Source organism: Dermacentor andersoni, chromosome 9 (assembly GCF_023375885.2).
Source record: "Dermacentor andersoni chromosome 9, qqDerAnde1_hic_scaffold, whole genome shotgun sequence".
Taxonomy (NCBI): domain Eukaryota; kingdom Metazoa; phylum Arthropoda; class Arachnida; order Ixodida; family Ixodidae; genus Dermacentor; species Dermacentor andersoni.
The window spans coordinates 4,826,532-4,839,955 of record NC_092822.1 but is presented as its reverse complement, the minus strand read 5'-3'; the positions used below and the strand labels follow the sequence as shown (position 1 = coordinate 4,839,955).

The 13,424-nt window shown below is 45.2% G+C and overlaps 1 protein-coding gene across 14 annotated transcripts in view; it reads left to right on the top strand.

Moving 5' to 3' along the window:
- Window positions 1–13,424, top strand: part of LOC126527418 (uncharacterized) — a 476,501-nt gene that overhangs the window by 447,951 nt on the left and 15,126 nt on the right. For 10 of the 14 annotated variants that reach the window (XM_055068432.2, XM_055068435.2, XM_055068434.2 and 7 more), the window contains 4 exons: window positions 5,517–5,558; window positions 8,065–8,727; window positions 8,932–9,032; window positions 11,583–11,912. In XM_055068432.2, coding sequence (XP_054924407.1) covers window positions 5,517–5,558; window positions 8,065–8,727; window positions 8,932–9,032; window positions 11,583–11,912 — 1,136 coding nt within the window. The other 4 variants (XM_055068437.2, XM_050175237.3, XM_050175249.3 and 1 more) reach the window with 4 other exon arrangements.

The window sequence follows — 13,424 nt, the reverse complement described above, 5'->3', positions numbered from 1 at the left end:
GCTTGTGTCATCCATAACTGCTGCAACTTCGCAAACTCAAACAGGCTTCACATTGTTTAGACCTGAACATTGCATTGGATTTGCATGTTTTTTTACTTTCCTACAAAGCCAAGCTGATTTATTGAGAGCACAAGCCTCACATTTGACATCTGTACTTTTAGAAATTATTTGGATAAAATGAACACTGATTTTCTGTGGCTATCTTGCCATGCTTGTTCACATGAAACGAGGATTCAAGCTTCAGGGCCTCGTAAAAGTCTTTGTCAGTTGATGCTGCAAGAAAAGTGCAAACACGGTATACAGTAGTAATGGGGGACTTCAATGCAAAAGTGGGGGAAAAGTAGGCGGGTGAACAGGCAATTGGCAACTACGGTGTTGATTCCAGAAACGCTAGAGGTGACATGCTGGTAGAATTCGCAGTAAGGAATAAGCTGAGAGTAATGAACACTTTTTTCAGGAAACGCAGCAACAGAAAAAGGACCTGGAAAAGCCCTAATGGTGAAACAAGAAATGAAATTGATTTCATAGTTTCTGCCGATCCCAGCATAGTGCAGGATGCAGAAATAATAGGTAGGGTAAAGTGTAGTGATCATAGGTTAGTGAGGGCCAGGATTTGCCTCAATTTGAACAGAGAAAGAGTAAAATTGGTCAAGAAGAAACAGGTCAACTTAGAGGTAGTAAGGGTAAAAGTAGGCCAATTTAGGCTGGTACTTGCAAACAAATATGCAGCCTTAGAACAGAGAGATGATGATGATGACATAGAGGTAATGAATGAAACCGTAACGAGGCTGGCTTCAGAGGCAGCAATTGAAGTGGGAGGCAAGGCACCAAAGCAACCAGTAGGCAAGCTCTCCCAAGTAACAAAGGACCTAATAAAGAAATGACAAAGAATGAAAGTGTCCAACTCAAGAGATAAGATAGAATTCGCGGAGCTGTCAAAACTGATCAACAAAGCAAAAATAAGCGATATTAGAAATTATAACGTGAAATATACTAAAGAAGCTGTAAAATATGGACGCAGCCTGAAATCAGTGAGAAGGAAACTCGGCATTAGACAAACCAAGATGTATGCACTGAAAGATAAGCAGGGTAACACCATCAGCAATCTCGAAGGTATGATAAAAGGAGCGGAAGAATTCTATACTGACCTTTACAGTACCCAGAGGACTCAAGGAGCACTCTATTCGAAACAATAATGAACAATATACAGAAAATCCTCCTATAACTAGAGATAAGGTCAGAAAGGCCTTGCAAGGCATGAAACAGGGAAAAGCGGCAGGAGAGGATGGAATAACAGTTAATTTAATCAAAGATGGAGGAGACATAATGCTAGGAAAACTGGCGCCTCTCTATACGAAGTGTCTATCGACTGCAAGGGCCCCAGAAAACTGGAAGAATGCAAACATTATACTAATCTACAAAAAGGGCGACTTTAAAGAACTAAAAAATTATAGGCCCGTTAGCTTACTCCCAGTATTATATAAAATATTTAGCAAAATAATCTCCAATAGAATAAGGACGACACTGGACTTTAGTCAACCAAGGGAGCAGGCTGGCTTCAGGAAAGGTTACTATACAATGGATAACAGCCATGTCATTAACCAGGTTATCGAGAAATCCGCAGAGTACAATAAGCGTCTCTGTATGGCTTCCATAGATTACGAAAAAGCATTTGATTCAGTAGAGATACCGGCAGTCATAGAGGCATTGCATAATCAAGGAGTGCAGACCGCTTACGTAAATACTGTGGAAAATATCAACTGAGATTCCACAGCCACCTTAATTCTACACAAGAAAAGTAGAAAGATACCTATAAAGAAAGGGGTCAGATAAGGAGACACAATCTCTCCAATGCTATTCACTGCGTGCTTAGAAGTATTCAAGCTATTAAACTGGGAGGGCTTAGGAGTAAAGATCGACGGCGAATACCTCAACAACCTTCGATTTGCCGATGACATTGTTCTATTCAGCAACAATGCAGACGAGTTACAGTAAATGATTGAGGACCTTAACAGGGAGAGTGTAAGAGTAGGGCTGAAGATTAATATGTAGAAGACAAAGATAATTATAAATAACCTGGCAAGGTAACAAGAGTTCAAAATCGTAAGTCAGCCTGTAGAGTCTGTGGAGGAATACGTTTACCTAGGTCAACTAATCACAGGGGACCTGGACCATGAGAAGGAAATTCACAGAAAAATAAAAATGGGTTGGATCGCATACAGCAGACGTCGTGAGTTCCTGAATGGGAGCTTACTGTTATCATTGAAAAGGAAAGTATACAATAAGTGCATTTTACTGGTGCTGACAAATGGCGCAGAGACTTGGAGGCTGAAAAAGAAGCTTGAGAACAAGTTAAGGACCATGCAAAGAGCGATGGAATGAAGAATGCTAGGCGTAACTTTAAGAGACAGAAAGAGAGCAGTTTGGATCAGAGAGCAAACAGGTATAGACAATAATCTAATAGACATCAAGAGTAAAAAATGGCGCTGGGCAGGTCATGTAATGGGCAGACTAGATAACCGTTGGACCATTAGGGTAGCAGAATGGGTACCAAGAGAAGGCAAGCGCAGTAGAGGACGGCAGAAGACTAGATGGTGCGACGAAATTAGGAAATTTGTGGTTGCTAGTTGGAATCGGTTGGCGCAGGACAGGGGTAATTGGAGATCGGGCTTCGTCCTGCAGTGGACATGAATAGGCTGATTATTATTATTATTATTATTATTATTATTATTATTATTATTATTATTATTATTTGCAACATGTGCTTGCAAAATCTCAACAATGTGGCAGTCAGAAAATCTTTCGCTAGCCCTTTCTTTACGATTTGAAAGTGAGCAGAAGTGAGCACTATTACAAGAACATGGAGAGGTCCCATGTTAATAGGGAATTAGTTAAGTTCATGGTCCAGTCACTTGAGATGTCAGTTGCTGTCTTGGGTATGCAAGCCTAAAATCTTGTCAAGCAGGAGATGCCCTTTGTAGTGGTCACTCCTGAAAAAACACTGAAGAATTCTCGTCAGAGCTGCAGACTTTTGTCACTGTCAAATTACAAATGCTAAGCTACCTTTGCATGTCTCTAAGCAGAGCAGCTATGCACGAATGTCAATTATGGGTGTGAGGTGCAAACCATCAGGAGTTGTGGATGTCACACTCGAGGCAGGCAACTCGCACATGCCTTAACGGTGAAGCACTTCATGTTATGATGGGTGTAAAACTGAATATTTTATTTTAGAGTTAAATTCAACAGCATTCTGCTCTGTAATTTGCTGCTGGGTTTCCCATGCGTTCATATATACATTTGCACTCCTTGTCTCACTCTGCAAGCAAGTTTAAGGATCCGTATTAAAGAGGCTAAAGTTTGGTGTTTGTGGAAGGCTGTCAGCTTCAGTACTCCTTCAGCTCTGCCAGTGAGACATTGTAACTAGACTTGTGTGAATATTTGAATATTTTGCATACCATCGAATATTTGGGCTGCTGAGCACGAGGTCGCGGGATCGAATCTCGGCCACGGGGGCCGCATTTCGATGGGGGCGAAATGCGAAAACACCCGTGTACTTAGATTTAGGTGCACGTTAAAGAACCCCAGGTGGTCCAAATTTCCAGAGTCCTCCACTATGGCGTGCCTCATAATCAGAAAGTGGTTTTGGCACGTAAAACCCCATAATTTTTTTAACCATCGAATATTATATATGTAATATTTGTATTTGATTAGAAATCTAGGTATTCACAAGTTTTTGAATATTCAAATCAGATATATTGCTGGTCACAAAGGAGCAGGCACAGTTTTTTGCATTTGTTTTTATCTAATCTTAGTATGTGTCCAATTTCGAGCTGATACTGTGATGACTTTGTGCTGCTGTCGGAACTTGGCATGTAAAGTATGCTCAGCCACTAGACGGCAAAGCTCTGCAGAAAAGCCAACCTCTTGGTGGCAAGGGGCACGAGTTTGCGAACAGCGAGGGTGCACTTAGACTGCAACGTACAGGGATGGAGGGGATTTCGCAAATGGGTCCAAGTGCAGTAAGAATTACCTTTCTCACAACAGTACCCATCTGCGCAGTACCTGTACCCGTCCACTACGCAAACATGCCAGCTGCCCGCCACACAACCATGTCACGGCTCAGTGCAGTGTATTGCATGTCTGTTACAACATTGTAGCATTGAGTGATGGGTGATATATCACCTCAATACACACTCGAGCAGGACTTCAGGCTTGTACAAATCTCGAGGATGATAGTGCCTTTTAGCATGCCATTCTGCCTGCACACATCACGGTGTGCTTGTCATTGCATCTAGATGGAATGCACAATGCAGAAACACTCTGGATAATAACAGCCTTTATCTAACAAGGCTCAAAACAGGCTCAAGTTAACTCACTAGGAATGTCCCCTAAATACACTTAACGAAGCTCAAACACTTTGAAGTACAAGCTACACAATACAATTTACAGCAACATAGAATAAGAATAAGAAAGCTTTATGGTATGTACTATGAGTTGGTCGAAGCCGTAGCATTGAGCATATGCCACTGGCTCCGACGTCACATAGCACGGCTCAACATTGTGGCGAGGAATCTGGTGTTGCTGGTTCCGACATCAGGGTGGCTGGCCTGGCCTGAAGGTGGCGTTGATGGCTGCACCGCTCAGACTGCTCTGCTAGGCCTGCAATTCATAGCTGCAAGAGCTCAGGCACATCATCGTTGTGAAGGCAGCTCATTGCTGTAGTTCTCAGTTGTGCCTGCTAAACATACTGATCGTAGTTGCAGAAGCGGGGATCGCCTACACCAGACTGCTGCTGGCTGTCGCCATGAACCACCAGGCTGCTCTGGACTGCAGGTCGCTTTCCTCTTCACCATCTCAGATTGTAGCTGGGTCTCATTCCTTCTGCTCCTGCTTATGTGTCCTGGCACCATTGTCCTATAAGTTCTTCTTAGTGCATTTTCAGTGATTGGCATGTCCAGCTCTGTGTGGCCTTCCTCCTTTTGCCACTTAATACCATATGTCTTGACTCGTGTCTTCTTTTGCCTCACACTGTCTTCTTTCTTCTCTTCTTCCACTTTTATTTCTTGAATCACGACAGTGCTAATAGGAAATATTGCAAACAAGGACAGGTGTAGTACACATGCTTACTTGGGGATATAATCAAAACACTTTTTGTTTGATGCAATCAAAGGTTCCCACTCCCTTCTTCACACCCCGCATTATATTTGGTACAGTACTTGGACAACAGTGAGCAAGCCAGGGGTCTTGCTTTGAAAAAAAGAAACAGAAGGGCTTGCCAATCAAGCTGTGTGGCAGATCCTACTTTGCATGCAGCTGAAAACGTATGTTCTTGCTGTTCTTTTCTAAGTAAAGGGGCTCTGAAGCACTTTATAAACTAATCGTAGAATGACATCACTATTAAATTATGTTGCCTCACAAATCTCGTCGCAAAAATTTCTCTAATCCTTCAAGCATAAGCAAAACTAGACATAGTTATCGGACCGATCAGCGACTTTGTCTCTTTTCATTTCCACTAGCACACTGGAAGCTACACAGCGGAGAGAGCAAGCAAGCACGAGGTAGGAATTACCAACAGGCCCCGCCTAAAGGTTGAACACGAGACAGCTCGTGGTGGCGCCCCACGGTGGCCTCAATATCTCCACTACACTTGAAGGCCACGCACATCACATGCAGCAACGCACAACTGTCATGTTTACACTGGCACTGTAAAGATGAAATGCTTTTCCTGTCTTTGTGAGATCGCAAACATATATATTTTTCATTTATGCTGTTATGGGTTATGGGGTCGTCAAGTCTTACAGGGGTACCAACCACTGCGGGTTGGAGCTTAGTGAGCCATAGAGCCATGTCAGCCATCGCCTCCAGCGCGCTGCTGCACATGATCTCAGGCCACAAAGAAGCTACCAAGCGCTATGCACACGGGAACACAGTATTGCCCCCGAGTTTATGGAAACTGTTTGTTGTCTCCAGTGGCACCTAACACTACACAAGCAGCCGGTCCCAGGGCAGCGCGGGAACCAAAGGGGTCCTGGAATGCACCCAAGGGGGCGAAAATACAGACAGGAGCACCCATAGCACATTGCTGCAAAAGCATAGGCTCAAGCTGGGACACGCCGTTAGGAAAAGTCCCGGCGGCTATCCTACTTGCTCTCGCGATAATCAGTGGGTCAACTCGCGAGAGCTCTGGCAATTTGCTTCAACTTGGGCCTCCGATAAGTGCGGCTCGGCGTGGTGCAACCTCATGCAAGCACTAGGCACCCATTCTTCGGCTTAGCTTTTGGAAAGGATCCACACAAAGTATGCGCTCCCCGCATGGGCAAAGGCACTGTGCATAAGTTAGAGTCCTAGTCACAAAGAGGTATCGGCGGACAAGAGAAAGCATGTACATACCTAGCGCTGTCCCGGAGGTACGAGACCTGTGCTCCTGCCAAGCCAGCCAGCAGTGGCTGCACCATGACGTCCGCGCCCTGCCCCCTGCGCAAAGCATCGTGAGTGGAGCACCACCGCTGAAACCCGTTGCGAGTGGAATGGGGAGAGGCATAGAGACAGAACAAGTGAATGCCCACTTAATGGCGCCGGCATGTTTCTCAATCCCCACAGGGCCTAGCAGCTTGTGATGATGCTGTATAATAACATTGCTGAAGCAACAGAAAGCGATTTTTACTGCTTTTGACACGAGATTGTAAATTCCCTGCTGCAGGCAGTGCAATAATATTTAGATCACATGTTCACAGGAGCCTCGTTAACATATCAGCATTGTTTGCCTACTAGTATGTTCAAAAAGTGTTTTAGGACCCCTTAACGGTTATAGCAAACAGTACAGCATCGTTTCTGGTGCAAGTTTTGCCTCGCTCATTTGTTATTACTTTTTTTCAGTGCCATCCACAATCCTGAGCTTACTACTTGACAGCAAATGCAAAGAGCGGCAACCGACACAGGGCCAAATTCCTCTGGCTTTATGAGCACTTGAGGCCGTATAATTATTTGTTTATCAACAATAATGCACTGGTTGCTGAGACCAGCCAGTATGAATGACTCAGTTTTTGAAATTAACATGAGCCAAATAAACATTGTTTTACTGTAAAGACTCACCGTAGACATCATTGCAACGCATGTGCATATTATTATTCGATATTCATGGTTAAGTCTCCGATGTCATTTTGAAAATTTTGATAATCACACACTCCTAATTGTAACTCGTGCCATCAATTGTGGTAACACTGTCTGCGTTTTGCTTGGCAAGCATTTGGCCCATATTTATGGGTTACAACGGGTGGGTGTGTCATTTCACCAGCTCATAATGCTGCTCCTAGCTAGTCTGTATGTGTTCCTCTTGTGGTTGGTGCAGCACTCACCAGGAATGATGACTTGTGCATGTCTCATGTATTTCTTCTCTGTTGTCCTCATTCTTGGCGAGCACTATAAGAACCACAAGATGAGCGACTCCTGATGGTATCATTTGTTTTTTTATAAGATATTTACATAAGCAGTGCTCGTAAACTCAAGAATGTGTACTTTGAGTGAACAAAACATTTATTCTATAATCATATTTTTCTAATTTGCAACGACCTAAAAAAATTTTATGGCTTCTAGCAAGTGTATGTTCAATAATTAGTGATGCCTAGAAGAGACATGACAATTTATCACCATTGTTTCTAGTGCCCAATGTCTCCTGTCAGTACCCGCGTAATGGGTATTTACTATCATGGGCATTTTTACTATCATGCCTTTCACATTCACGATTCAGCTCAGTGGAATGAACACAGCTTTTTTTTTTTTCACACATTTAGGTTTGTGAAAAGAATGTTTCGCTTATCTGAGGATGAATACTGGCATTACAATAAGCCAAAAGCACACCCTTCCAGATTATGGCATGCCACGCTGTTGCAACAGCACAAATCTGTCACTAGTGGTCATTGCCAATACAGGAGTCCCCATGTGCTGGTAGCGTTTTTCAGATGCCTTGCTTAGAGGACGGGTTTTTCATTGACTGTGTGGTGGAAGAGCCAAGGTTAAGCATTTTGTCGATATGCCCACAAACCTGAGCTTGTGTCGCACCTCTAGTGGCAGCCCTGTGGTTCACCTCCTCCTCCACTCTCCCGTCACACACTGCACCCTGAGCGGCCGTCTGCCCGGGGCCGCCTTGCTGCCCATCTCTTCAGCCATGACTCATCATGCCAAACATTGGACGACTGCCCTGACCCGTACGCCACATTCCCATATGGTGCAGACAGGCATCTTGACCCCCCAACCTCTCTCGAACTTGCCCTGGCCAAGATTATGCGTGGCTACCTGCGTTCCTCTGACTCTGGTGGTGACCTTTCCTCGCTGTCACAAGCCTCCTTGGAATCGCTGGCACCAGCCAGTGAGGCTTGGAAAGTCCGTGTGCATGTGCGCGACGCTGAGGTGCAGACGGAGCGGCCACTGCAGAAGAATGCCTGTGTCGGCACCATGTCTCCCCAGTTGACACCACGACGCTTCTTGCTCTCCCTGGAGCCCCCGACACTGGCCAAGGCACGCAGCCTGTCATCCCTGAGCCCCAAGGAAGGCTGTGAACGCTGTGCAGGCCTGAGCCCCGCGGTGTCCCCACCCTGGAGCTCGCCCTGCAGCTCGCCACCGCTGCAGCGCCGCAGTGCCCCACGCGCAATTCCAGTGGGCAGTGCTGAGAGGGTGCGCGGCGCAAGCCTGGTTGACTGTGGGCGCAGCCTCTCCCTGAGCCAGTTTTTGGTAAGGGCGGAGCCTGCTTGGCAGCTTGGGCTACGCTTCTCTCTGCAAGCTTGGGTGCCTCTGGCAGCAATCCTCGGGGCTCTTAGCTTTGCGACACGGTTTTCTGTTTTGCTTCTCGCCTGGTTTGGTGGAGGCTTTCAGCGCAATGGGGTGGGGGGTGCACTGCTCATGTTGGGGACACTCTCCTTGCACCACTTTGTGCAGTTGGCCTCTTCTGTGCTGCAGGCGGCTCTCACCTCCGACCAGACACAGGAGCCCGAAGAGCCAGACGACCCAGAGGAATTTCTCAAGCAGCTACTAGCACGGTAAGCAGCAGCTGCAACTGGATACAGTTGTAGAGCAATATTTTCTCAACATGTGAAATTCCACACTAAATGTTTTGTGACATGACATGCACAGCATGGTGTCACCTGTGTATTTGCACTGAAATTTAGCAGTAAGCCACGGAGGAAATCTGAGCCCAACACCAGGGCCTTTCTGGAATAGTGGTCTTTCTGAGGGATCAGGGTGGGTTTTTTGTGTGGCCCCTTCATCAGCTGGATGCCAATTTTTTTCTTTCAAAAAACTTAATGTGCCCTGAGAATGTTGATAGAGCTTAATTGGTTAGTACCCAAGTATGATGTCAAATGTCAATGTAACAATGTTGTACATGCAGTGAAAAACACCGTTAAATCACAAATTTTGTTTGTTTGAGGTTTCTGTGTTTCAGCAGTAGAAATTGCTCTGTAATATTTTATAATACTCCCGTTGGATAGTACCTTGTCAGTAAGCATGTATTAATAAAATGACAGAAGAAACTCACTAAATAATTATGGGATTAAAAGCCGGTTATTGGGCTTGCCACTTTAAAAATTGCAATGATAAAATTTTTTCATTTACTTTTCTTTTTCTTTTTTTTTTCTACATGTTGGTTTGGCAGATGCCACACAGCTGCTGGTTATTTGTGAATGCTTTTTCCCAATTTAAACATTTTATAACAATTCATAAATTCCTTAATCTGTCAAAGCTGCAGCTGGATATGTCCCACTGGTTCACCATGGCTGTCCTGCCGAGACAGGGTGACATGTGCGCTACCTGCTGTCAGAAGCTTAAATTACAAGTGTTGTGTGTTTAGGTGACTTCTTCATATATAGCACATGTATTCAGTGTTCTTTTTTGTACGAGTTGCTTTGCGAGAGGCAGGGACTGTGCTGAAAACATAAGCACACACCATATTCAATTCGACTATATACCATGTGGAATAGAGAATATTGGCCACGAGATCAAGTAGAGTCACCACCTGGCAGACACTGACTGAACCACGCATTGTGTAGATGGAGCTTTGTGTCGTCTGCTAGCCACTACGTGCTTACATGTACTTGTATGATTATATCTTCTAAAAACTTCGTTTACTGGTTGTATTGCAGCCGTTATGCATTTTTGACGAATAGTTGACAATATAGGGAGGCATTTGGTCTTTTGCTGTAGACTTAGTGCTGTATTAAAATCAGTGACTGCATGTGTAGCGAGCATGATAGTCTCACACTACGTTCGCCAAAATATTTCAGTTTTGTTGCCACTTTGTGGTTCAAGCACATCACAAAAAGCATTTGACATTGTTTTATATGAAGTCCTCACAGTGAGACATCAATGCAGTGCTTTAACGGCTCCTTGTCGTGATGTGTTCGTCATGCTGCAGTCATTGTAATCCCATGAAACATAAACTAGGTGCCGTGAAGTTCACCAGCAAAAAAGAAAGAGAGAGAGAGAACGTAAGCTCTCATATCATGACGTCCACATAGTGGGGAGGCGACCAGCCTTAGCTGTGCCTGAGGTTTCCTTTCATTATGTGGTTCTTATTGCACCATACAAAAATCTTTTTGCCTCAAAAGTGAGTGGTTGAACTTTGGTACTTTGATGGTTTATAACAAAACGAAGTTAAAAATAGAGTATTACGTGATGATTATGTGTGACAGGACAGTTGCGAGATGCAGGACGTCATGATGTTGAGCCACCGCCAGACATTATAATTTGCATATTAGTTTGGTGTTATTAGATTTATGGAAGGAAGCGCCCACTATTTGATTAAGTAAAGTAAGCAATGTAATAATTGTAATAATAACCGAGCAATTACAGTTTGTACTTAAAGGCTATACTGTTACTCTTACTTCGATAAAAGTAATGTGTGCAGCAACATGGTGATCCTGCCAACACTTGGTCACTCAAAGTGACATAGCTTGTATGGTAGGCAGAACGCAAGCCACACACATTAAAAGCACAAGGAAGTGCCAAAATACAGGCTGTGTGGCTGAGTGCCAGTCCCTTGTTGAAGAAGAGTACATGCTTCTTTCAGGTATAATAGGAACATTCTATGGGCTTCATGCTAAAATTTGACATTGAGCATGAATGTATTATCAGTTCACAGCAGTTAGCTCATTTGATTAGCAGACAATCAACCCAAATTGCTCACAGCAAAGCACTGCAATGCACATTTCAGCAGGTGTCATCAACCGCCTATCCAGGTGGCGATGATGTCGCCAGTTAGACTCGATCTCGCAGACGATAACAAAAAGCAAATCGATAAAATTTTATCGAAGAACACTTACTATAGTGATTAGTGATGCTGCTACAAGTTTTGGTGAGCATTTTATTTTGAATCTCTTGTCTTTACTGAAACAACTGGTACATGCTCTCAAAAGAAGGTGACAGATACACATGCCAGCAGGTACAGTCATGTGCAACATGAGAGGGAGTACTGGAATATTTTTTAGGCAGTGATCACATGTGACATGTGAATTGGATTCATCAAATGTCTCGTCAAATATTCGATCTTGTTGTGGCATGTACGTTGAAAGCAGTTTGTGTGTCTCATGTAGGCAGCAGCGGGAGCGAGAGGACTTGGAGAATCGGCACCGTCGTGAACTGGAGTGGTTACGGCAGTGCCTCCGAGGCACAGCATGGCCCTTGTGTGAGGCACCCAATGGGGCGGGGCCCCCCGCACCACGCCTGCTGCCCCACTCGCAGTCAGCACCGCACTTCCCTCGCCACATTCCGCCTCTGTCAGCATCACCTGAGTGGCACAGCCCTCCGCTGGCCTCCTTGGAACGAGGGGCTCTGCATCGTTCCAACTCTGAAGGTCTGCCGCCCGAGCCCCTTGGTGCTAGACCTGTGGGCCGCACTCGAACCCTCACCGATGACCTTCTGAGGTTCGTGTGGATGTCTTCCTCGGAGTGGCCACTCTTACTATGATCGGAAGCTCAAAATACAGAAATGGTGCTCTGCCCCAGCTCACTATAGATCTACATCATGGCACTACGTCACGATGATGCAGTGGTGCCGCTGTTGTCGGGAGTGACTTTCATACTGTAGGCACTCCGCCGCCGAGCCACCGCGCCTGCCTCCATAGCTGCTGGGTTTCGCGAGTGCGTGCACGGTTCTCTGTGTGCATTTCTTATGGTTTTACAACGAAGGGAACACAGTGTGCCAACAAGCCGCATTGTGCTGAAAGATGGCTCAAGTTTTCATGGGTTTCCTGTTAATGAAAACCATCTCAAGCAATAGGCTGCCATGGCAAAAGGCAAAAGTTTTATTCCAGTACCAGCTCATCCATTACGTGCCAACATTTCGCAGCAGTTAAGCTTCTGTTTTATTCTGCATGGCATGCATTAGCCAACAAAGGTGCTTAGGATCGTTAATTATGGGTCGTTACAATTTCTTACTGCACTTTAAGAAAGCTAGATTAGGATTAGCCTTGAATGTAAGTTGAGCAAGTAAATGCACCTCAAAGCGTGTCTTATTACCAGTGCAGATAGCCTAACCCACATTCACACATGGAGGCTGCACGGTCATAGCTGCATTAATTTCAGTGTGGACATCATAAACACGCCTAAACGTGTTAATGAATTCCCATGTGCAAATTAAAATGTGCAGAGTTAGTCGTGCACGCAAGCTCGATTTGGTGATGCTTTACCCATAGGAGCAGAAGACGCGGTATGATCCGTCATCCAAATTGTCGTCCCAACAACTGCCCAAACAATTTTCTAAACAGTTCTAATAAAATGTGGCCTCGCATTGGGTGCCGAACAAACGGCCAATTCTTAAGGTGTCATTGTGCAATGGCTGGAGCAATCGGGCAGTTGCAGCCGACAGTGCAGATGGCTCCGACTGTTCGGTTTGTGTCGTGGTCTCTGGGTTCTGGCATAACACTAATGGTCACTCTCTAGCCTACACTGCCGTTGGGCCTTGAAACGTGTAGCTGGCCTCCATTACCAAGGCATCACACGGAGGCTAAGCGGGGCCCCGCCATCATCCGAACTTTAACAACAAGAGTTGCTAACCTTTTGATGAGTATGAGGTCAGAAGTTTGGAGGAATAGAATGGGGTGTTTATTCACATGGGAGGAAAAGGCAAACTTACTTACAGGAAAAGGCATAAGATACTCACACTGCCAGGAGCATCAAGTGCAGTACATGTAGCATGCAGCTACAGGCTACATGTCGTAGCGGACTACGCCGTTCTGGGAGGGCATACTCCACACACTCAGGATTTCTCTTAAAAACCGTCCGTCTTCCCTAGATCACGCGCTAGGGAAACGGGTAATGTTCTAGACAGCCAGTCCAGTAGTTCGTATCGGCACAGCACGCCATCTCTGAGGGGGAGAAAGTTGACACAAAGCCCACAGGCAGCCCCATGCTGATCCTGGAAAGAGGGAAGCACGT